Genomic DNA, 26,767 nt, shown 5'->3' with positions numbered 1-26,767 from the left:
AAGACTTTCCTGTTGCACTTCAAAGACATGTGAAGACATTGTTTTGAATTAATGTATATCCTCAGGATCTGTTGGGAAATCAAAGATATTTCAAACAGTACAGGAATAAACCTTTACATGTGTGCGTGGGATGCATTCGTTATGTTTTGAACCACACCCCATTTTGGTTCAAGCTCCTGACCCTGGAAATGTCTATGACTTAAGCTCTATAGATCAAGCACCATGAAACTACAAATTATTATTTTAAAAATATAAAATTAAATAGGCTGCAATTTCATTTGTTAACCAAGGGGCAAAGAAAGAGAAAGGGATAAATGTCTTGCTCTAAAAGAGAAGAGTGATACTCCAACTCTTGGCATCACCTGCCTGCCAGTGTTTTGTCTGACCACACTTCACCTGTCACACACTGCCTCCTAGTGGCGAGTTTAGGGTGTGCACCCGCAGTGTCAGGCTCAGACTCAGGCTCAGGCTCAGATAATGAGAAGTGACGCTGTTAAAACCCTGTGGGACATTTTTTGGAACTGAGAAGACAGACATAACTGAAGGCTCAATGGCTTTAAATGAGCAAAATAAGTTATTTGGTCATTATACAGGCTTTAGACAGTCTGCATGCTGCTGTGAGATCACAATAAGGTGATCATCCCAAGGCAAAGATAAATCATACTGTCAGAAAAGCTTTGATTTATGACATTCCCCCTCATATTCAAGAAAAAATGATTGTAAGTTCTTTATCTTTTACTTCATCTTTGTGTAAATGTGCACTAATTGACACTGTAAGTTACAATGTTAACAATAGCATGCTTTGTCTGTGTGACCCGATTCATCAAACCTCTGTAGTTCAGCTCTTTATGGAAAACCAAGGACTGGGAAAAATTACCAGTGCAATGAAATATTCCCTGGTGTCTCCTTTTAACATTTTACATATTATTTCCGTTTATTAATTTTTTGTTGTTTTAAGTTTAATGTGATCTGTGGGAGCAATCAACGAAGTTAAACTCTTTGTATGTGCAAAGTTAATTGGCCAATAAAATGTATTCTTATTCCAGCCCTGGAAAAAGAGCCGAGAGCAAAGGCAAGGTGGCCTAGTGGTTAGAGACACGCACCCATGACTGAAATGTCACATATTCAATCTCTGTAAAAGCCAGCATCTATCCACAAGCCATGTATTGCATCAAAATGGCATTAAGCAAGAGTCCCTACTTGCTCACTCAGGGTGAGCCACTCTGGACAATATCATCAACCAAAAACATTCTGCAGAAGGTAGAAGATAGAAAGCTAATCAGCTAAATTCATGAGATTTTTCCGCCAAAGCAGGTGAATGAAAAACGCTCAGAGCAAATGTAGAGATGCTAACACTTGAGATCATTCCAGGTTGATATCCAACGTTTTCCATCACCATAACTTCACCTTGCATCCCAAATGCAAAGCCTCAGAGGTTTGCACGTACATAATTGAAGATTAGCCATGATGATGTACTCTGTGGGCAACACACACACTCTCTCTTTCTCTCTCCCCCTCTCTATCCCGGGTAATTAGCCGACAGGTCGAGTTGACTAATGGTCTGGGATCAGTCCAACGTAATTAGAGTGGGAGAGGATTGACCTCGGATATGGCTTTGTCTGAGGGTGTGTGTGTGTGTGTGTGTGTGTGTGTGTGAGTGTGTATGCTTTCGGGTGTTTCTGTCTATGTGGAGCACAACACAGACACAAACACAAGAGAGAACAAAAGCAAGAGAAAAACAAAGAGAAAGAAGTTATGTGTGTGTATGTGTGTGTGTGTGTGCCCTTTCCTGACCTATGGACAGGCAGAGACAAATCGCTCCCTGCCCCTCAGTGCCCCCTCTCCCCCCTCAGAAGGTCAGCCTAAATAAGAGACAAATAACTTCTCTTGCTCCTTCCGTCCATAATGACTGCACCCCAATTACAAAAACAAATGTCCTACAAGATAATCTGTTTATTTAGGCAATAAAGACAAATACCAGTTCAGTGCATCTGTTAGGCTGGGACTAAGTGAAATGACTCCTTGGTAACAACCTATAATGAACACCTATTTCTTCCCCATGAGGGAAAACAAAAAGGAGTGACCGTGTTACCGGTAATTACTCGAACATTTTCAGAAGAAGTACACAGTCTGAGAGCTCTGTTGGCCCATAGAGTGTCTACTCAGCAGTCAACTGAATTCATGAAAAGGATCTGAATCTATAGCCACCAATGGCTTATGCCCAACTGTCTTGTGGCACAGTTGTCCCTCGCTATAACGCGGTTCACCTTTCACGGTCTCGCAGTTTCGCGGATTTTTTTTAAATGCAATTTTGCATGCTTTTTTTTTTTTTTTTTTTTTTTTTTTTACTGGACTTATTTTTCTATGAAGGTTTGAACTTTGAGAGTGTTTAAACAAGAGAGAAAAGTGAGAAAATGATAATGCCTGTCTGAGAAAAGTGTTTAAAGTGTGTAGTGAGGGGTTTTACAGCCTTAAAACATCTATAATAATTGTAAAAAATAAAGCTGACTACTTCGCGGATTTCGCCTATTGCAGGTTATTTTTAGAACGTAACTCCCGCGATAAACGAGGGACCACTATATAGTGTTGTCCAGTTGAGATGAAAAAACAAAAATCCATCTCTGGTGTCTGAAAAAGCGAGCCTCTTTTTAATCCCTCACCACACATACACACCAAAAAACAAAACAAAACAAAAAAGAGTAAAGGACTTGCTAAATGAAGCAACTGGCTGTTACTATCTTCCCAATGGATTGCATCACTAGTCAGCCAATGGTTTACTAGGGATTTCTGGTGTTTTTCCTCTATACTACAATATAAAAACGTCAAACACAGCATAAGCCAAATCATATTGACTGTGGTTACAGTATTCCTCCTGGTTCTAAAAATAAAACAACCTTAAACTGGGTTCCAAGGTGAAACTAAATTTCTTATGTTTGAATCCGTGTCTGAAAAAACAAGATAACAAATGGCCTGTTTCTGGCCAACGGTGGTCCAAATCCTTCAGTCTAGCGTCCAGAGATGGTGGACAGTCAGAGCTCTATCTGCAGGGTTTGATGGATTGATGAACACCAGGCCTGCCTGTCAAGATAAGATTCCCCATCTCGCTGAACACACTGCTGCAGACTAGATACCGATCTTCAAGTGAGTCTACAGCTCGTAGCCTGAAGTGAGCCTCAGCCCGCTCTGCCTGATGGAGATTTGTTCAACTTCAACAAGGGGGAGGGGGCTCTTCTGTTTTCCTTAATTATTACCACATTCTTAGACATTACCGGAACCAAATGGGACCATCACTGAGAAGACTGTCTGCCTCCGTTGGCCTCTATTGGTGTCACTGGGTCAGATTTAGCAGAAAATCTGGTGGATTGTTTTACGTCATCAAGGGCAATTTCTTTACAGCATCAAACAGGACGATGGTGCTGTTCTTCCAGCACAAACACAGCTAAAGCTTGTACTTTCAAACAATGGCAGGTGGTGGAATGAGTGAAAAAAAATTCCTCCCAGCATGCTTATCCTCTCTGGTGAAGTCAAAGAGGAAACTTTTTAGCAACATGGTAACATCCTCCTTACCACAGGAAGCGATGAGGTTTATGGGAAATGTGGTCTCAGGTTGGAAAATGCTTTCTCTGATCAGTGATGTGAGATAGATGCTAATCATCTTGACCACAGTTTCACTTTTTATGACACTTACACCAAACAATCAGTAGTGATGTCTAAAACACCATATAGAGCACCTTTAAAACAATGCTTTAAGTGGTATGAGGTGCATTATACGTATATTATCAGGAGAAATTCCATGCCATTTTATCTGACTCCAAATAACCCGCAATTACCGCAAAAGCTTAGCGTCTGCTCTGATTTCTCTTTTAATTGCAATGCATAATGATATAGGAGAGAGGCGGAACAGGATACAGTATTTCATCAATATGGAAGAGATTTAGTGAGGGCATCTCAGGCTACGAGAATGTGGACTGGTACAGCTAAATGAAAGAAATTGGCACCATGTGTTAGTTTTAGTTATTTTTAGTGTGTGTGTTTGTGTGTGTGTGTGTACGTGTGGGTATGTGTGGGTGTGTGAGGAGGATGGAAAGGATTTGACAATGTAGGTTCTTCTGTATGTGGTGCCCTTTAGGAAATAAAGCATTCCTACTGCATGAGCATCTGCTGTTTCAGTGGTAAGCTACATGGGTAGGGGTTATACACTAAACGGCACCCTGCAGTTTTCGTTCCAAAACAGAGCTTTAACATGAGTTTTGAATGGAAGAAATCCCAGCACCTGGCCAAGTGGTTGAATCATCACTAACCCCATCAGCTAAATTAAATTTATTATGGTTGTTTTGTGCTATGGGACAATAAAATCTTACTTATTGCCCCTTTAAGGGTTGGAATCTAAAGTACACCCCATTTTGCTGATAAATCAGGAACAGATCACATGACCAGCATGACCAATTATTGCTCAGTTTCTATCTGGATAAAATTGTGTTCCTTCGTTGTCAGCTGTTTTATATGGAAATGTTTCCAAATCACATTAAATGTTTTTCTTTAAACACACAAAGTAATAAAAGGGCAGGAGACAATATTCTAATTGGATTAAAACAATCAAAGACATACATGAAATACAAGAAAAATAAATTCCTTGTCTTGATAAGAAAGGCAGGTCGTCTCTGTCTCTGTCTGTGACAGACTGATAACAGGGATGTACTTTTAGATATAAATCTTACCCAGTAGGACGCCATTCAGGAAACAAATTATTCCAGCTGCGTGAATATCTACTGCTTTACTGGTAAACAACACGGTTATAAGACATATCTGCATTGCTTATCAATCACTGTACCACTAATCAGCCCAAATCATTTATTTCTCAAACAGCTCAGCCCATTCTCCTGTGTCACATACAGTAGATATATAAACCGTTGAAAATCAAATAAACGTATTTGTGTCCCTGCTTATGCGCATTTGTGTTTACGTGTGTGTGCATGTGTCCCATGCTGTTTTCATGCCGGACATATAAACATCCTAATATATCTAGCTCTCTGTGACGCTTGGATCAAAGGATGCAACGTTATTGGCTGGGAAGCTGACTGACTCAGATCACATGACCTCAGAGGGAGGAAGTGCACTGCAGCGAGGTCACACAGCGGGGGAAGCAATCTCACTGACAGAGCACGGAAGGAAGCATGAGATGCATGTGTGTGTGTGTGTGTGTATGTGTGCACCTGTGATGTCATTTCCTCTTGGAACAACTGAATGGACAGGAAAGCAGCTTATCTAATATACTCCCCACAACACAGTTGGCACTGAAAAAGGCTGACAGCCGTATGGAAAAACAAAAATTCAAATCTGAAGTGTAGTCTTACTAGAACTTCTCTCGCTCTCTCTTATACATGGAACCATAAATCTTACAATTTCTATCACTAATAAAAATGAATTCACAGTAAAACACAAAAGGAGCAGAATTGTTATTGAACCGCAGTCAATTTCTGTCCTTTATGAAGAAAAAATAACAATAGTAATCATACCTTCAGCAGATTTCCACTTGGGCCTAACTGGACAGCTAACAGTACTGTACAGTAATCTGTGTAGTCAAATATACTCAAACTTAATCACGTGATTTTTCTACTGCTTTAACATGGCATATTCATGTTATTTTTGTGATCTCAAGTCTCCTTTTTCTTCTTTCAATGCAGTTTCATTGTTTTCTTATTCTACTGTTACTGTTATAAAGTGCACTGTGACACTTTGGTGTGACAATGTACTTTAAATGAACTTTTGCCTTGACTTAACTGACAATAATCTACAATCAGTGACGTACGGGTGCATGTCACTACAGCGATGTTTTTCTCTGTGTTTGTTTGTTTTATCTCCCCCTTGCCCTCCTGATCCTGTGTCGGAGCAGAGGAGAGCAGAGCTGGGTGGGCCCAGCCTCAGAGCCCAAACCCTGCAGGCAGGTCACCCTTCATTTAGGCCACTAATAAGGCCTCTCCCTTTGGGCAAATAATTGGCTGCAGCTCCCACGGGCCAGGAGAGAACCAGGCAAGACTTCCAGCAGAGACTGAGAGAGTGGAAAGTTACAATGACACAAAAACAGAGAGGCATTACGGTCACACTGTCTAACAACACAGCATACCCAAAGCACACACACATATACTGTCACATAATACACACACACACACACACACACACACACACACACACACAAACAATGGGACAGTGATTGAATCCTTACCAGAGGAAAGTTGGCTACAAAACATCCTCTGAATGACAAGTTACGTGCACTTTTGCAGTTTACATCCAGTGTAAAGTACAAACCAGGAGCACATAACATCAAATGGCCTGTATCAACAGGAAAACATACCCGTAATTATGTCTCATCAAGAGCTAGTTATAAAATACTTGGCAATGCGGCTAATAGCGAGGGGAGCACATTGATTTATGAATTGCTGAAGACCCGTTTTTATCTTGAACACAAAGCCACAAGCTAGTAGCAGTTTTGTTTCGAAGTCTTTCAGTGCATCTGATATACAAATCAGCATGCACAGCAGCACCAGTTCTCCATTTACAGGAACCTAGCTGGCCCATGGAGGTGATAGGTAGGTCTACTTAATCTGTAGCAAGAGAGGAGAGGAACACGTGGTTTGCGTGTGTGCATGTGTGTGTTTGTGCGTGGTAATAAAAGCCAAATGTGCTAGGCTCTAACACTATGCCTGCAGTACCAACAAAAGGTTGTCTCAGGCATTTACCAACAGCATAAACCTGAAAACAAGCAGCTGTGGTGAAAGAGGCTCACACAGGAAGGTAGCCAGTCATGCTACCAGTGCTGCACACAGTCCTTCCCCAAACAGTCAACACAGATAACACAGATAAGTAAATTAAGCTTGTAAGGGATTTGTTGCTACACAGGGAGAGCACCTGGAAAATATATTTATACAATCACGAGTGGTGGAAAAATTATTCCCTTAAGCAACAGTAGCAATGCCAAAACACTCAATTTAAAGTAAAAGCCCCACATTCAAAATGAATCAGAATTACTGTATTACCGTGTTAAATTGTTGATGCTTTATTCCCAACTATTTTAAAGTGTTTAAGCTGTACAGTAGGTGGTCCAGGTAGCACTCGGTCTGACCACCTCATATACTGCCGGGTTGTTTAAACTCTAACAATACATTGTATTTTGCAAGTTTATTGGTTGTATTGAATTTTAAAACCATATTCTGCAAAGTAGATGTTAACTACAGCAGACAAGTAGTGGTGTAATGTGTATAGTATTTCCCTCCAAAATGTTTGTGCCGTAAAATTATCGTCTCAGAAAATGGATATACCCTAGTAAATTACCAGTATCACAAATGTACTTCACCGTTTTTTCCCCCATTATTTCAAATCCACGATATACTGTATAAATAAGACAGCTTCGGAGTTGCTGTAAGGTTCTTTTTTTTTTTTCACTGTGACAGAGCTAGGCTAATGACTCCTATAGACTTCAAGTCTTTATGCTAAGCTAACACAAAGCATTATCCATAGGAACCGAACCACTGGGTGTACAGAGGTGAAAATTGTACCGAACATCTTGTTTCGGTTTGGTTAAGTCTGAAAAAGCTTATTTTACTCTAATGGCAAATTCCTTTACAAACAGTAATTGAGTAAATACACTTACAGTAGTTACTTTCCACTGAAAACAGACAGCCATTGGAATGCACTATATAAAATGCTGTATATTGCTGCATCATGCCACAATCTGCGTCCATAAGCCCCATAGAAATCTATGCAACATAGTGTAATCCAATGTAACATGATGATCTGCACCACAATTCATCATGCCCTGCTGCATATATTTTTATTGCAACTGTAATACTAATTACTATTTAACAACCGTAGCACTGCGGTAGTACTGCCAAGGCTGAGCTTTCATCGAATAACTAAAAAAAAAAAAAAAAAAAAAAAAAGCCTACTGCATGAAGAACTGACATCTGAAAATACATGGGTGACTACACACATACAGACAGGCAGTCTGCTGTTTCCAGTGACAGACGGGCCTCTGTGGGCATGGTTACTTGTATAACTGACAGACGTGCAGACATTGGGCTTTAATCAAACGACCCTGTAACCCTGCAGTATGAGATCTGATCCGGGCCTCAGTGTGAGGTAACACGGGACAAGGGGGAGGAAGATGGAAAGTAGGAAGGAAAAGCACAGATGATGTATTCTGGAAAATGTGTCCCCATTTTGTAGCCACTGGAGTTTGTGAACCGTAAACCACTGCCAAGAGTGTGAGGCTGCCCCCTTTTAGTTGGCTACTTGATAACATGTTGTTTTGGTCTTATTTCACTAAGGGGGTTTAAGACACTACACTCAATTTGATCTCCTTTCCACTGGTCACACTGCTGTCACATCATCTGGCAAGTCTGTGCTAGGGGAAAAAAAGCAGACTAGTGAGTTAAGTCACAGCACCAAAACACCTCTCTGCTAAAATAATCATATAGGCTCAGATTAAGAGTTGGCACATGTAAGTCATAAAACTAAACTCCTGCTATATGTGCAGGGGAAAATATTGAAAATACTCCTGTCTCGCACTTGCAAAGGGTGTTTGTTTTTGAGTCAGCTGACTAAAGCAGGAGACAATGACAAGCTCAAAATAAAATACCAGTAAATGACAATATGAGATGAAGTGGGGGATCCCCAGTGGAGTCTTTTGATCACACATGTTACTCACCAAACAATTTTCAAGCAAATCTTCCTCCACTGTACCATGAGAACATCTCACACCAATCTCACTACTATGCCACGTCATCTCTTTTTAAAGGCATACCAAATAAAACTGCATTAAAGAGAGGACCCTTTAGACTCTCATCATCAGTTTTTTGTATATTTTTTTGTATACAGTTGTCCCTCGCTATAACGCGGTTCACCTTTCGCGGCCTTGCAGTTTCGTGGATTTTTTTTTGTGCAATTTTGCATGCTTTTTTTTTTTTTTTTTTACTGGACTTATTTTTCTACGAAGGTTTGAACTTGGAGAGTGTTTAAACAAGAGAGAAAAGTGAGAAAATGTTGATGCCTGTCTGAGAAAAGTGTATAAAGTGTGTAGTGAGGGGTTTTACAGCCTTAAAACATCTATAATAATTGTAAAAAATAAAGCTGACTACTTCACGGATTTTGTCTATTGTGGGTTATTTTTAGAACGTAACTCCCACGATTAACGAGGGACCACTGTATAACAAAAAACAAGTTTAAAGTAAATATCAGTGCCATTTTCATATAACATAAATACATACTCATTTTGCTGCTTTCTACCACTAACATAGTAATGATTCAGCCAATATCCTATATTCAATGACCACCTAGTGTCTGCTTTAGAGTAGGTGTGGGAAAAATGTGTTGTGTGTTTCTGGCAACAACAACAACAACGGCAGTTTGTTTGGAACAAATAGAAGGAGAAGAAGATGTGGGTAGTTAACATGAGCAGAGACAGCCAAAGGTGACACATAGAGGAACTCAAGCTTCATCTACAAAAATCTGAAAAGAAAAGGGCTACTGTACAGGACACACTGTTTGATGAGAGACTGAAATGAGACTGAAGATGAGCTTTCCACTTTAAATTTGTCATACAAAACACAATAGAGAGGGTTCTGAGTGAGAGAAAGAAGAGGTGTTTGACAGGAAAGAGTAAAGGTTAAACTTTGAGGGACTTACTGTCAGGGTTGGGGGATTTGCGCCCGGCATGGTTAGGCGAGGAGCAGCGGAAGGTGGTGACAATGGTGTTGTGGTGAGGGTTGGGGTGGTGTGGGTGGTGGACCGCTGGGTGGTGGCCGTTGTTCTCTGGAGGGGCTCTGGTGATGCTGATCTCAGGTTTGCGGACGTCACCGGGACTGGGAGGCTCAAACTTGCGAGTGTGATTCTGCTCGAGGGTCCGGCTGGTGCCGTTGTTGTTGTTGTTGCCCTCGTTACGGCGTGTCACTGGAGAATCGGCGGGTGTCTTGGCGAAGGTGACCTCCCTCTTGTGGCTCATCTCCGGAGTCTTGGAGTGGCCCAGGACCTCAGGGCGTTTCAGGGCGCTGTTGGTCACAAAGCGTGTGGAGGCAGGGCTGGTGGCGTTGTCCAGCTTGTTGGAAGAAGATGAGATGTCAATGGAGAGTTCGGAGCGGCGCGATACAGGCTCAGGAGTTTTGGAGCCTCCTCCTCCCATGATGGAGCGGGGCTGGGTATAGTTGTGGTTGTTGTTGTTGGAGACCGGGGCGGTGCCCAGGTCACGGTAGTAGATGCTGGTCGGAGACATGGCATTGCGATGAGGGGAGTTGGTTGTCCGACGTGAGCCAGGAGAAGAGTGAGACGTGTCAACATCCTCCACCTCAAAGGACCTTTTCAGAGCTGCATGGAAGGGAGAAAGACAGACACAGAAGCCATAAGTGATCAAGCATATTGTCATTTCACATAGGGAAAATGCTTTCTCTGAAGAAATTAACACGCTGGTTAACACAGCACGCAAAGTATTAGATTCTCAGGCACGAAGCAGTAGACGAACCATATTCTCATTTAAAAAAAAAAAACTCCTTATGAACTACATCCAAGTTGTAAACTGCCTGAGGTTTAAGGGCGGGGAAGCTGTAGAAGCAATTTCAGTGGCAACACAAAAGAAAAAGCATACACCAGCAATTAAGCCATACCTACCTAATCTGATTAACTCCACACCATAAACTGCTGAACCACACTGCGTTGGCCTTTTCTTTTTTCCACTGCAATTTTCACTATTTTGTATAAAACAGCACGTGGCATGTTTACATACATTTGCACGGTGCCACTTGTCTTTACTTGAATGCGTACGTGTGTGGCGCAGTACAGTGCAAAACGCCAGGGTTTTACACTTATTTGTTTAGCGGAGAGAGTTCCATGACGTATTAAGATACACACAATAAGCAAAGCATTTCTCACTCCCAAGTATCAAGACGGAAAACGTCTCTCGACATATGAGCATGCACAAAGAGGCAAATCCCTCCGCTAAGTTAATTGTGACATGAGAGAAAAGCATCATGGTCCAAGATGAAGATGAGCGATGGAATCGTCCCCCAGGCAGCGTGCAGCGGCTGAAAGTCGATTTGAATTTGACTCCCATCTTGGAGCCGCTGTGCCAAGCCAGTGGCCGTGAGCTAGTATCATAATGACACACTAGTTAGACCGGTCCACTCACGCATACCCATAAGGACATCTCTCTTTTACATCCAAAACACAGTGCTGATCGTGTGCTTGTGGCTTACTTGCAGAGCGCGTGTATGTGTTTGCGTATGTGCATGTGTCTTTTTACGACTGTGTATTTATGTTCAAAGTGCTTGTAAAACTGTGTCGGGTACTGTACGCGTGTGTTACGGGAATGTTTGTATATATGTTTGTGTTTATATTTATGCGACTATACGCCCACAGGGAGTGGACGATGCCCCAGTCCCACTCCCCTCCATGTAAAGCTGAAACTTTGTGACGGAGCGGAGCTGAAGACAATCACATCAAAGGCCTCCCTCAGCACACATCAGCCACCACCGCTAATCTAATTTACTGCTATAAGCTGTTTCGTTCCAACATAGCAGACATTTGATACAATTTACCCCCTAAGACAAATTCAGTTCTTGCCAAAAACTAATTTAGCATGCCGGAGCCCATGTCTTGGTCTTTTCTCGTGTGAGTCAGTTATCGGCCAAGCCAAGGACATTCTCATTCCACCATGGGGCTAAAGGTCCATTTCTGCACTCATGTTCTGCGGTGTATGGTGATTTGTGTTACAAATCTCCTTCATCCCTCCTTATCTAGACCTTTAATAGACTGTTACGGTCAACTTTCATCTTTGAAAGTTTGTTAGTTTGTCTTGGTTTCACTACAAGTCTCATTTTAGGTTGTAGAGCTAGTTTCAGCCACTCTGTCTGGACGGCATACTACTGATTAATATGTGAAAAGTGGAAAATGTCCCTGCAGAATCGCAAAAAAAGGCCTTAATGTCAGAAAAAACAGTAAACAGCCACTCACATGGACTTTAATAGTTATTTTCTCACACTCCCATCACTTATTTTCTTAGCTGAACTTTTGATGAAAACTGAGTTTAGTATTCAATGAGGCGCCGTAAAACGGTTTTAAAACCCGCCCTTTGATAGATATACATATAAAAAATTAAACACAGTAATAAACTTGCAATTTTCAAGTGGTGTCCAAACCCACGATGCCACTGGACTGTGTCCCTTTTAACCCCTGCTTTCCTCCCTCCTGTGTTTTATGATTGCTGAGAGGGAGTTCAAGGATGTGGCTACTTTCAACTCCGGCCAGCACATGAGCCGGTCTGCCAAAATCAGTCTGCAGATTTCATAAGGAGCCACAAGCCTGTGATGTGTGCTCTAAGACTGCACTGTGTAGCGAGGCATTCATTTTAGCCTCCACTGAGAGCCCCTGCAGTTTAGGAGCCTGCACACAGCCTAATATCTCCTGACGTTTGCTGTAGATGTTTGGAATGTGTTGGAGTAGCTGTAAATGCGAGAACTAAAGGTGATCATGGGAGAGATATCAGGATCTATAGGCACAACGTTTGCCAAAATAAGAGTGCTGATCAGAGACATTGTTTTGCCAGTGACCTGACCAATGATCTTAGATTAATATTTTGATTCTTGGCTGCTTTGTGAGTACATGGCCACAGGCAAAGGGACAAGAGTAGAGGACATGAACGCTTTCCGCTCATGGAGATTTTGTTTGTATTTACAGACCGTGCAGTCAAGAGTGTATGATTTAAGAGCAAAACTAAATTTGAATCTTGCAGTGGGTAAATGTTGTCTGGGAATAAAAAAGAATGGAAAGAGACATTCTGAGGATCTTTCGCTTAGATGATCACTCATCTCTTCTGTTTTCTAGGATCATGTTTTTCCCTGGAGACTCTGGGTTTTCCATGCGGCCAGAGGTCATTCTTTCCCTCATTCTTGATCAGCTAAAGCAAAAGCGCACAGAGAAAAGTGGGCTTTCATACTGTAAGTACAAGATCACAGAATGATAGGAAGAGCATTTCGATGTGTGCAATTGCAGGACAAGACAGACAGATGAATAAAGGAGTATGGTTCCCAGTGAAACAGCATTCCCAGACTATGAGCTGGAAAAGAGAGGTCCAGTCTACCTCAGAGGAACCCCATTTAACAGCAGCCAGGAGCCTAGTCTCCCAACGTACCTATCACTGTCCAGTGTCCAGTGTCTCACACAGTCTCATGTGGGAAGATAACACAGTGCAACAGAATATAGCTAAAAAAAAATATTGGGTCAAAAAAAAAAAAAAAAGAGATGGAAGCAGCTGTATCTTTGCTTTGGTTCATGCTCTGTTGTCCTAATACAGCCCAGGTGTTAGGTTAGGCTCCCTCTTTATCATCTAGATGTCTCAGCACATATTCTCAAGGACATCCCAACTAACGAATACAAACATACAGTATCATCGCAGCCCAGATGCACTAATAAGAAATAGCACTCTGTCTTCCAACTCACATCTGAAGACAGGGGAAGGGGGTGAGACAAAAACAGAGAGACACGGAGACAAACAGCTGAGACATGAACAGGTCAAAACAGGTCAAGACAAATTGGCCACTTCTACTGTACTCTGCTCACTTCAACTGTGCTCTCTAGGCTCTCCCAGTCGGTGCCATTAGCTGAGATTGACAGCAGTTTACAGCAAACCCCTTATAAAAAAAAAAAAAAAATAACTCAGTGAGAGGTTTGCTGTAGTTACAACCACAGCACGATTTACTCACAGATAAAAAAAATAGCTGAAAAATCAAACATGATAAATTCAGATATCATGAAAATGTACAAGATCTGTGTTCCTTTGATTTGGTTGACATGTTTGGTCTAAAGACAATGTCTAAAGCAATGCGTCATGTTCTGTGATTCTCTGTTGATGATGTTTCTGTACATAGTGCTTTTCTTTGTTAACCTCTGACTTTGCTTCAGTTTCCCCCTGGGTAGCTTTGAAATTTGAAAAATATATACATTTTCCATGCAATACTACAATGTCACTTGCAACACATCATGCGTATATTGATTGAAATATTCACAGATCCTAATGTTTTGTGGCCGTTCTATCAAATAGAAAATACCTGTGCATCATTTGATTTTACTTCCCTGTAATTCCACAGTTCATATTTGGATTTCACCAAAGGAACATGCATTTGTAATGACAAACCCTCCAGTGGGATCTGCAGAGAGGAAGAAGTTAAGCCAAGGTGGCTTTTGCTGGTCACGCTAACTTCTCAGTTCTTCTTCTGTTTATTCCAAACAAACGGCAAATGTAAAATGCATCACATCTTCCACACTATAGGAGTTTTCCCAGGGAAGACCTGCCAAACACCGGCTGTTTAGAATAACAAAGTTTTCATAAACTGTGTATAGGTTGAATCAATATTGTGTTGTATCAGCTGGTGATGGAGAGTCATTTATATTAGTCATTTATATAAATATGCCAGAGCTTATTAATTAATGAATGTAAAAAACAAAACAGACAGACAGAAAGTTTTGAAATCACGCCTAAAGCAACTCTGTGACAAATCACATTTTCCAGGTTTGTGTCTTTCTTTGCGACTGGGCTAGATCAGCTTTCTCAGAGAGGCCGGTCTAGACTGAGGCCAGGGAGACGACAGACGGTCTCCAACTGCTGAGGACGGAGACGCAGCCCCCCTGGGGACTGTTTAGTAGTCGACATGCTAAAGTCTCGTTAGCACAGAGACAGACCGAGAACATGGGAGGGAGTGGGGGACATGTGCGTCTGATTTCAATCGTTACTCTGATCCAGCGATATATTTAAAGTTGGGTGCACTATGACCTCCAGTTATGGAATCACAACCACTAATGCACACAAACATCAATCATATTTCCAGAAAAGCGGGCATTTTGGTGACATGTTTGGCCTAGACATCTGAGTTATTATGTTACTACTACGCTTTCAATTTGTATAATTAAGGACATTTTCACACCTGTAGTCCATTTGCTATGGTTCCAATCAGTGGAAACGCTGATACTCTGTTGCACTGTTCATTCGGTTCAGTTTCATTTCACATGACAAAAAATTCAAACAAACCGAAATGTATAAACAGAGGCCATGTGGGAGCTGTCAGCCTGCTCAGTGGTCAGGGTCAGACAAATATTTCTAGTCTGAAAGGTGGAGAAGGTAGGCATCTCCTTTGGGGGTGTTTTTTTCTCCCACTCTCACTGTGTTGTACAAACACTTTTGGCAAATCCAATATCCAGCATGGGCACTGAGCACCATCAGCAGCTTTGGTATTTCTTCATTAATGCAGTCGTCGTTGGGCCTAAATACCAAGAAGGCAATGTGTTTCTTGGTTGCTTCATGTCAACCCTTGCTTCATTGTGTTCCTGCAGTATGTTGTTGACTGCTAGTTGCTATTGCTACCGACTTTCTGTGTCAATAATGCAATAATTCAGCCCAAATGTCCTGTTGTGTCCTTGGATCAAACCTAGGTCAGATCACATTCACACTGGGAAAAAACAAAAAAAACAAAAACAACAACAACAACATTCTGCTCTGGAGTTTGGAGTTTGTTTGTCACAGTGCTGAGAGAGACCACCCCCTCGACAGGGTCTTGGTCCAGTTGTTGTGGTCCCGAGTGTGATTGCTGGTTTCACATCTGCCCAAATGTACCACACCGTGGGGGTAAACGCACCAGAGTTTGATTCAAACAGACTAAACAAGGCAGGTGTGAAAATGCCTCAAGGATCCTGTCTAAAAATGTCAGTAAACTGTTTATTTCAAATAAACGGGTAAACAAGGTTTCGGGGTGTTTTCGTGTACGTTTGACTGATAAAATTGACATATGACGACATGTCACACCTCGGCTTCTCAGAATATCAAAATGGCAAGAAAACCTACCAAACCTCACGGCAATTTCTGCATAAACGTTATGGATGAAAATACAGTATGTGGTAGCGTAACAGCAAAAGCCTCCGCTACACCAGCATTTAAAGTTATTGAAGACGTACTGCACATAACCTTGAACTCAAAACCAGCCTCATAATTATAGTCCCGAGCAATAAACAAATCGATCACTAGACATCACAATTATTCACAGTCAAATACTAGTTGAACATAACACCAGTCTGTGTATATCCACATATGAATTTAAGTGCTGTCAATAGCTGCAGAATACAAGCCCATGTGGTCAAAGTAGAAAATATGACAAAACCACCCGTTTGACAAGGCAAGGCCAAACAAAGAGCGGTAGAATTTCACTCCATGGTATTTTGCTTGGTCAGTCGAAACCGTAATGCTACGCTGTCAAACACATACTTCCCCCGGTGCCCATTGACAAAGTGGGATTGACTTATGCTGACCAACAGCAGCGCAGCCCACAGATTTACTGTGTGGTTCCCTCCTGGCCTGGCCGACACCCTGCATCCAGCACAAAGGAATTCTGGGAGTGTTGGAGGTGTTGGGTAAAGAGGGAGGACAGGGGATGGAACTGAGAGAGGGAAGGTTACTGCTAATCTGGGGTCAATATTTCCATTCTTCATAATAATGGGGAGGTGCCAGATGTCAACTTGACGGATCTGAACCCTATTCAGTGCCAAAGGGCAACTGTACCCTTGGTTGAGGAACTCAGAGTACACACACACACATGGACACATGCACACAAACACACAAACACACACAGTCGTTTAGGCAGCTGTTGTATAGCTGGCCTGTGGTGCTTGGCTTCGGGCTCTATTGGCTTCAACGTTTGGCAGGTAAAGCCTTGTTCTGTTCCTTTGATCAGCCACTGGTTAACTATGCCCCTCGCGAACAGATTGATTTACATCGCTGACCAGTGGATGTGGGAGAGAATGGCCGCATTCCAGTTCACACCTGTTAACACAGGCTGTTCAGAGTTTCAATGAGCTGCTGATAGAAGGGGAGTGGAAGGGAGAGAAGCTGGTACACACAGCCAGAGTGATATAGAGACGATGAAGCGTGTGATTAATTTGGGTTGAGAGGCCTCAGAGGGGAAATGAAATTGTTCAGACTGTGTACGCTTACTTTAAAGATTACACAACCCATCATGAAAACATGCTTCAGCAACAATTCACTTCTCAAGAAATCCAGACGCTGGGTTTGCCAGTAAGTCAGCAGGTAGACAACGTGATAACGCAAAGCTGTTTGTATGTGTGTGTGTGTGTGTGTGTGTGTGGTGATGTTCAGAAACAGAGGACAGCATGACTGACAGAGAGTGACATCATTCTAACCACACACAGATGTAGATATCCTTCATGCCTCTGTTTATAGTGATTGGCCCAGGACAGGCAGCAATACTTGATATGGTATTTCTTCCACCTGCAGCTGGATTATTACTTCCCTGAAAGCAAGACCACCGATAACTGTTGATTGATTCATTTATTACGTGTTTATATGTTACACACATAAGCCACTTGGACCGACTCGTCCACGCATCACCTCTCAGCCACATTTTGACAAGGTACCGCACTCTCTCTCACCCTCTCACATAGTTTCAACACAAGTTCCTCTCTCTGCCCCGATAGGTTGTACCATACCAGAGCAACAACATGGTGCCTGTAAGCAGATAATCAGTCCAAACAACATGGACTGCAAGGGAACCTCAGTTTGAGTTGGCAAACACAGAGTAAGCCCATGTACAAGCCTACAACGCCTCTCCAAATCTACAAATATGGCCTTACTCTGGGCTTATACTCTGGTGACTCATAGGTTTATACTCTGCAGGCTCATTTTCTACCTTTTAGCAAATCATATGACTGTTTCGGTTTATAGTTTCTGTGATAGTTTCTATCATCCACTATTAATCGGCCAAAGATGTCTGAGTCCAGCCAAGAAACATTATTACATTTGTATAATACCGAAAAGGTAATGGAGTGAGGCAACAGACCAATTAAGTTATTTTTAAGTTGTTTCTATTTTTCCTTCAGTGACTATTTCTTCCACGGAGCCAGACACAATGCAGCGTAATGTCCTGGCAAAGAATAATTGGGATTTACCCCTCAATGTGCCAGCCATGTTCCTCTCCCTGTGGCTGCTCCTGCCTCGTGTGTCAGCCCTGGATGGAAAAGCTGGTACAGTTGATTAAGACTCATTATAGTCAATGAAGGGGTACTATTACACTTTTTTTTTTTAAACAATGTTCTCTTACAGTATACATAAGGCATGCAACCTAACCATTGCCCATACTCCAGATAAGGTATTATTGAGGCTAATTTGTTTACATGAACCTTTCATTCCCTGCAGTTTAGTATCCATGTACACACCATTTAAGAGAATACACCTGTACATCAGCTGCGGTGTAAGGACAGCAGATAAACTGGTCCACCAAAAAATAATATATGTAATATAATATAATAAAAATAAGAATGAAAATATCCCGCTGCCAGCTACAGCAGACTCTGACGGAGCAGTGGTACGAGTAATTACTGCAAAAGGAGGAAGATGTTTACATGCAATATTAGACTAAGCAAAGAATCTTATTTCTCATAATCTCAGGGCACAATTTAAGTGGGCTCTTCTAATCCAGTTATGATGTTTGTATTTATATATGCAGTGATCAAAAAACTATTTAAGTAATCAGTTTTTCATGTATGTAAATGATTTAATGTTACAGCAACATGGGAAAGTTAATTTTTTATCCGGGTAATATGTATAATTAATAAGTAGAATTGCCAGCTGTGTGGGTAGGAATTTGCCCCCATCCTAACTATGGATTTTTGTTTATTTTATTTTTTCTGCCCCTAATCTGTGGAAGGTATTATACAGATGAGTAGTGTTTTTGTGTTGGTGGCACTGTGATGTTGTCATGAAATGTTTTTGTGATTATGCCACAAAGCAGTTTCCCTATGGGGACAAATAAAGCATCTATATACTATTGAAACTGCTTTGAAAGAGCCTTTAGCTGTTGCATGGTATAAAAAAACCTGCTTAACACATCAAGATTTTTGCTCATTTTTAAAAGTTTTTAAGGAATTATGCTGCATTCACACAACTTAGAAGTTTGAATTCCCAACTAGTAAAGCACAAACCTGCAACAACATTGCGTTCACAGTGCCAGCTTGGTTTCCAAGAAGGAAAAAAAAAACGAATTTTCCTCGAGGGGAGTACCAAAAGTATGAGTATTTGCTTATGCACACTTATACTGGTTCAAATTCTGCAATAAGCATCAAAAGAGAAACTGGTTTTCCATCATTTTTGTTTACTCTGAAATCACATGAACTGAAAAAAAAAACAAAACAAAACAGAAGCTCACGTTGCAGCATTTGTCTAATTTCTTTCAAGCTTTGCATGTCAGTCACCAGAAGCAGTAACTCTGATGTCATATTAAAGGAGCAAGCAACATCAAGCAATACAGGGGAGTGATGAGCGATGAAACAAATCCATAAACTGACAAATTCGTAAAATGACTTATCAGAGAAATTGTGTCACTTTTGATCATGTGAATGTTAATTGAAATATTGCCTTGGGCTGATTACTCCCTCTAAATAGGGTATTTATAGATGTAAAAGTATGTAATGGCTCCTGTCTTTTCCTCTCAGCATCAGTTCAAGGCAGCTGACGGTGACAGGGAGGCCCAGCTGGAGGAAGACAAACTCTGACCGGAGGAGGAACAGGAAAGAAGAGGGAGAGGAAGCAAGAAAGAATGGAGGAGGAAGAGGAGGACAAAGGGAATTAATGCCAGCAGCTCCACACACTGGCTTAGTAAACAAAGAAGAGACAGAGTTGTGAATGTTGTATGATGGGCCAGACAGATGTTTGCTCTTAGTGCTGAGGCTTCTAATGTCTCCCTCTCAGTGTTTTCAGCTCAGGGCTTTCCGGCACTGGAATCGTATTGTGTCAGAGCTGTGTTTGTTTCTATAATTGACGTAACGTGGATATAATCAATAACAGACGATGAGGCTACAGGGACTTGGCTAGTATGTGCCCACCGCCCTGTTTTCTTAACATACACAGACTAAGCAGATACACACACACACATGAAACAAGCACCCAAGTCAGATACTCACTCCCACCCACTAAATTCAAAAAATACAATTCAAAATCAATAGTATTTACGACTTTCACATTTGTGACAAATGTTATTTTACTTGTTCATGATCATAACCTGCCGGCACAAACTTTTAAAGTAAAGGAAAAATGGAAAATAAACAACAGACCTTCAAAATCAGAAATAATTCCCTCCAAGTGTGGATTGACTCCAGAATCAGACATCTTCTTAGGCATGAAATTTCACCCAACTGCTTTCCTTCTCAGTGTTCAGGTGGCCTCCTGATAATCCTTAACAAATTCCAAAATAGACTGAACAAGGAAAAAAAAAAAAGCACCACAAACTCTCTTAAAGGAGCAACTTATTTTGACTGCCTTCCTACTCTACTCTGTATATCTCTGCATTCAGACTTCAGAGAGAGTGAAAGGCAAGCCTCCTCCCTTCTCCTCCCCTCCCTGTGGCAACAAACTCACTCCCTCTTTTCCCCTCTCCCTCACTGTCGTCAGTGCATGTGTGTGTGTGTGTGTGTTCACGTTTCCCCTACCCCCTACCTACACACACACGCACACACACAGTCACACATATTCACATGCGTGTATGCGCATGCACTCACACCCTGTCATACCGCGAAACCTGCTCCCACCAAAGTGACTTTCAGGTTTGATTTCCTCCTCCAGCCTCTGAGCGCCTCTGACAGTGAGCGCGGACAACATGTCACACAGTCGCTTGAACCAAATTAACCTGTAATCAGACAAGATCCCCCATTACAGCTGCAACCGTCAGGCTCTCAAATGGCCTTCAGAAAAAAAAAAAAAAAAATGCACAGCTCGTTTTTACTCTAACACAAGCTGACCTCCTGTTACGGCTGTCATAGCCAACGCAGGGACTGTGGTTAAGTAAGAGTTTGGGTCTGCAGTCTTGAGTAAACAACCTCTACAAAACTCTCTGGCATGTTAATTGAAGTGCAATCACTTCTTCAGTAGATGCTTTGCTGTGACAGAAAAACCTGCAAGACTTTCTTTTAGGAAAATGACGTGAGGGCTATACAACAGTGCCTGTGGGCGATCAGAGAGTGATTTGTGCACCAACTCGTCCCCGCTGACATGGTATAATCAGGCAGAACACAGGAAGCTGAGTTTGGTGGACACCTCTAACCAAGTAAGCTGACACCACCGTTGCACAGGGCCCGACAATAAAGGAGTTTGGGGTGATGGGTACACTTTCACTTCCTGTGTTTGACACCATTGTCACTAATTTAATACTGACTCTTCGGGGAAACAGTAAAACGCTGTTGAAAAGGTGCTGACAAATTAATCGGTGATGAATATCAGTATTGTCCTCGTATTTACTTAACCAAGTCCAGCAGTTCCCTGTGGGATGTTGCTGCAGTGCTTCTTATCCGGGAATCTTCCTCTGGTTCTCAACAGCAACAAAGCAATAGCGATGCTATCGATGTAATTAGCGATGAGTGAGAGGCTTTTCCACGGTCACGGCTTCCTGTTTGGGACCAGACATGATTGGCGGTGAGGTCCTTGATTAACTGTCCCTGTTGAGGGATCAGTTTTATAATTCCCCCATTAATGGTTGAAGTTAAAAGGTGAATGGAGAAGCTGGTCTGTAGTCACAACTCCAACTCCAGCCCAAACCAAGGACCACAGGAAGTTGGCATTTCCACTTTCCATAACTAGTTCACATCGGCCATTTCCATAGCCAGTAACAAATATGACCAACCATGTAAGGCATATCAGCCCCAGTCGAGGCACAGAGGCACAATACCAGCGCCTGGTGCTTTTATAGGGTGCAAGTAATTGTGAAAACATAATTTGAATGAAAAGCTCCTTTCTGAGTGACATTAATAGGATGCCAGCCCACCTGGTGGCCCCTAACCTTAACACCTGAGAGGTCAGTGGAGCTACAGAACAACATTGTGTGTTTATGGCGTGGTCTGGTGACTTCATGTAACTGCCTGGAAGTGTTTCAGGAAAAGGAGCAGAGTGAGGCAAACATAGTTGTGTGTGTGTGTGCGTGAGTGCATGCACATTTTATTTGCCCGCATCCCAGATCCATCAATCAGGAACTTAACTGGGTTGAATATCTGTCCCCTGTGCTGCTTGCTGTCATGTGCTGTGTAATGAAGGCCTGCTGTGGCTTTGAGTGCATCTTGTTTGAATGTTGCCTATAATGTGCATCATACATCCTGACAGCTGTGTATGGGCATTTATAGTATGTGTGTGTGTGTGTGTGTGTGTGTGTGTGTGTGTGTGTGTGTGTCTGCTTGTTTCAGGCTTGTATGCATGTCTGTGTGCGGTGTGCAGCTCTACATGTATGTGTGTGCGTTTAAGTGAGGGAGCACATCTTTGTGCATGCATGTGTGTGTGAATTAGTGTTTACACATTACACATGTGCGTACATGTTAGACCTATATTTCTGTGCTCATATATAGCACAGTGTGTGGCCCCTGACGGTGCCCATGCAGGCCCCAGTGGGCTGCACTGTAAACCATATGCCACAAAGCCCTGTAGTCCTCAATTAAGCCAAAACACACGGTGTGTGAAATGCACACCTCCCCCAGCCAGTGTGTATTTATCTAAACATGGATACACACTCTGGGCTGGCTCCAAGGCAGAGCGAGAGAATGACGGAAAGCTCCAAAACAACATCTGGAGGAGTGTGTGTGTGTGTGTGTGCATGTGTGTGCATATATGTGTTCGTGAATAACTGTTCGTGTGAATATGTCCACGTGCATATATATGCTTGCGTTTATGTGACCATAACGATCAACGTGTGTGTGTGTGTGTGTGTCAGTACCCCTGAAATAGAACTGTAAACACAGTACTTGGAGGCCATAGAGCAAAGCAGGATAAATCTGCCTAACCAAAACAATACAGGCTGCCCTACATCTCAGCGGCACCGAAAGACGGCAGACTTGTGCTTGTTATGTGCCTCGTTAATATCAGCGACTCAGGGTGTGTACGTATGTAATCTAATTAGAGACAGAGTGGCGTTTTACAAGTATGTATAGTGGAAAGTTGTGAAGAAATTGTTTTCCATGGCAACGCTGTCAGTTCCTGTGATTCATGTTGTGTTCATCTCTGTGGGTTAAAAACTCATGTTGCAGCTTGTAAAGACCTTGATCTTCCTCATGATAGCTTTATTTTCAGTAAAGCTATATATATCTCCAATTTTGACATTTTGTTCATTTTTATTCTTATCTACAGCTGACCCTGTCTCCTATGGAATATGATTTCAGACCCCTGGAAAAACCCAGCATTGTAATACATCTGAAATACATGACATTTTTATTGAAATAAATTAGTTTTTCTTTGTTGATGAGATTTATGTAGGATAACAGTGTGCTATTATGTACTCTAATTTAAGGCTTTGTTGCTTGGTCAATTTAAGACAAACAGGAATTCAACACAACCACAAACATTCATCTGCAGGAAGCTGCACAAAACCAACCTCTCTTCTGTGTGTGTGTTATTTCAATTTGCCTCAGAGAGAGAGCTAATGTGGGTGGTTGCAGCATTTATCTAAATGACACCTTTCAGTGTTGATCGGTCTGACCTTATATTATGACCTTATAAAAATTACACTTAGGCTAATGTGTAATTAAATATGGTAAAAGGTAACAATTTATTAAGCTGAACAAATCTGAAGAAAATGACTAAGGAAACATACATACAACGTCAAAAACAAAAACAGAGAGGGACTGAGAGAAGAATGGAGTGATATGAAGAGTTCATTTAGGTGCGAGTAGCCATAAGCAGCATGTATGCAGTGCCACGTCTGAATGCGCTGCCACATCTATAACATCCAGTTGTAACAGAGAAAGTCAGTTGTGTGTCTTCATGAGTAAGCTTTTGAATTAGCTTAATAAGCCATGCAGCTGTTATTTTATGCTGACAAGCACAATACTAGTGGTCTTAAGACTTGGAAATGACTCATTGGGAGTGGAATTGCCCTTTCTTGCACAAATGATACTTGTAAACAGCTTTATATTTCTTGCAGTGTATTAGGACTCAAACACACATTCAAGTATCACAACCAAGCTAATCTACTGAAGCCTTGTGTATTTCCATCATTGTTGTGATAACATCAGACTTGAACCCACTTAGTTTCCTGTACATTACACCTACATGAAGAGGGGGGGAAATAGAGCATGTCATCGCTGGTTATCACTGGTATGTCATCACCAGCTGCTGGTTTTAGAAGTAAAGTCTAATCAAAAATGATGCTTTAATATTTTTAATATGTGAAGTCCATTTCACAAAATTCATACCCCTTTCAATCAGCACAAGGTTTGCTCATATGAATCAGATACCATATAGGCTATCAAAGAGGCTACTCACCTGGACGTCTGTCAAAGTCGACAATCTGACCATTAAAACCACTAAATTCCTCCACATGTCCTGACTTGTGATGATTCTTAACCCCCCAGGAACTTACTGCTGAGGGACAACATGGTTTCAAGGTGCATTTACTTGTTAACAAATAGGGTTTGCAGAGCTGGTGTCTGGAGAGCTAAGGTTCAACTGATCATTGGAAACAGATCAGAGGAATAATATTTATTGTACGAATTCTGTTACAGTATATAATCGAGGATTTGATGGCAAACCACGTGTCTCTGGAAATAATTTAACCCTTTGATGCATGAATTATGAAAGCCTGAGTCAAGATTTTTTTCGTATGTGTTTTTATTCTTCTTAGGGCATGAACACTTTTGTGAGTCTCCATACTTGTTTAAGGATGCAGGACTGGTATTACCATGTCATGATACTAGTATTAATATGTTTTCAGCAACAAGAATTGACAGTCTCTGTATAAACCTCAATGTAGGGGAGCAGCAGAGAGCATTCTAACAGCACATATGCAATTCCACCATTGAAAACATTGCATTTAGGAGAAATTACTTTAAAACAGCTGTCCACTGTAGTGACCGCTATGTGCCAAAGGGTTAAAAGTGAGGTGATGGACATATGACCTCTCTATAGGTACAGATCATAGAACAGGTCCATCTTTGGTGCAATTTCATATCCATACAACTGATGCATTTCTATCACAACTCCACACTAGTTTCCTGCTTGCACCTTCATGGCGTAGGCACAGCTGCATCTGACCAATCACGTGCAAAGAGCATCCACTGAAGAGAAGTTCCTCTAGCCCTGAAAATATCACCCCTCACTTGGCCTGTGTTTCCCTCATGTTGAGTAATGGTACCTGTCATAAACACTCCCTCAGGAGGACCGAAGGTGCGGCTTCCCTAACTTCGCCCGATCAGCTTCCTGTACTCCCTGGCCGTTTTCACGGGTCCCTCTCTTATCATTATTCGGGACAAATAATAATATGAGAAACAATATGAGGTGGGATGCCGGGAGGGCAGTGGGAGGAGAAGCGTGGGGCGTTGACTCATTGAGGATATCCTGTACACTTCTTTTATGGAACATGGTGAGCTGGGTGATTTCCTTGATTTCCTTCACTTGGCGTTTGTGTGTGTGTGTGTGTGTGTTAAGTTGAGGGTACACAGTGCCGTGAGCAGATACATCAGCACTTCCAAAAGTGTAGACTCACATCAGAGCATGCAAAAACAGAACAAAAAGGCTCAAAGGGACTCACAGACTGTGAGCTCATGTGCCCTTACAGTACCGCACTGAACATTATGTGCTGCCCTTTCTGCACTAAATACAGCTCGTTGAGAAAAAAGCATTCAGGAGCCCATTAGGCAGGAAGGGCTCTGGCATGACCAAAAGAAAGAGAATGAGAATGAGTCAAATGTTTGCATTTAATAGGGCGAGCAGCACACATACTAAACAGCCATGCATACTGTAACATTCAATATTATGTTAAAAATTGGTTGCAGCCCAATATGGGTCATGGGCCTGCTTCTGGCATGTCCCTCCATATGATAAGAAATGCTCATATGCTTTTTTTAATCAGCCTAATTCCCTGTGGGAGAGTACAAACACCACATTAAAAGGAAGACATTAAAGAGAGGGGTTTGAGTGGCCCACTTCTAATCCTCAGCTCCAACTACTGAACTGCTGTCTGTGTGTGCTGTCCACACAGGCCACACATGCACTAGCATTGGTGTAATTTTAGGAGACGAGACAAGGGTTATACTCGTGTCACTAGTAAGACATTAAGTGGCATTAACACAGCTCTTCTCAACACATTTCCAGACAGAAAACACTGTTTTCATTTCCTTCTTTTGTATTTTTAAAATCACTTGTCCCTCTGCGTCACTGACTAGTGATTACACCAAGTCAATGTGGGGACCATATGGGACAGGCGTGATGGATGACATGTCATATTGAACATATTATCTTAATCTTGAACAGGCTATAGGAGAGGGATTGGTGGCTGTAAACTAGAAAGCGCTTGACGCCAAAGGGGTGAAAATGTCATTTAGGTACCACAGCCTCAGCTCCTATCACTATCCAGTAAAGTTTAAGGGGATCTGGGATGCCCGTCGTCAAGACAAAATGTCTAAACAGAACCAAAGAGAGCAGGGTGAAGACCAGGAAGCAGCTCAGCCCAGGACTTCCTCAGCTGAGAGGAGGGTTGATCTGGTGTTGATGCCTGACACCAGTGTTTTGTTTCTTAGGTTGAAAAAATAATGCTTTGCCATCTCCTCTCTGCTCTCCGCTGTCCTCATCCCCCGCTGAAGTCAGTCTTCGCTAAATTCCTCCACCTCCCATAAAAAAATCCCCCTGTCTGCAAAATATGAATCATCCATGGAACATTTCACAGAACTCAGTGAAATGGTGGCTGCACAGACAGGACAA

General features: G+C 41.9%; 1 protein-coding gene across 3 annotated transcripts in view; it reads right to left on the bottom strand.

The window, feature by feature from the left end:
- septin9b (septin 9b) overlaps positions 1–26,767 on the bottom strand; it is an 89,294-nt gene that overhangs the window by 45,380 nt on the left and 17,147 nt on the right. For 2 of the 3 annotated variants that reach the window (XM_030052424.1, XM_030052432.1), the window contains exon 2: positions 9,682–10,356. In XM_030052424.1, coding sequence (XP_029908284.1) covers positions 9,682–10,356 — 675 coding nt within the window. Of the gene's footprint in view, positions 1–9,681; positions 10,357–20,151; positions 20,271–26,767 lie in introns of those variants that run through there. The other variant, XM_030052415.1, reaches the window with a different exon arrangement.

The sequence above is a fragment of the Myripristis murdjan genome, chromosome 1 (assembly GCF_902150065.1).
Source record: "Myripristis murdjan chromosome 1, fMyrMur1.1, whole genome shotgun sequence".
NCBI lineage: Eukaryota > Metazoa > Chordata > Actinopteri > Holocentriformes > Holocentridae > Myripristis > Myripristis murdjan.
Note: the sequence above shows the minus strand (reverse complement) of the source record. Positions and strands in the feature narration are given on the sequence as shown.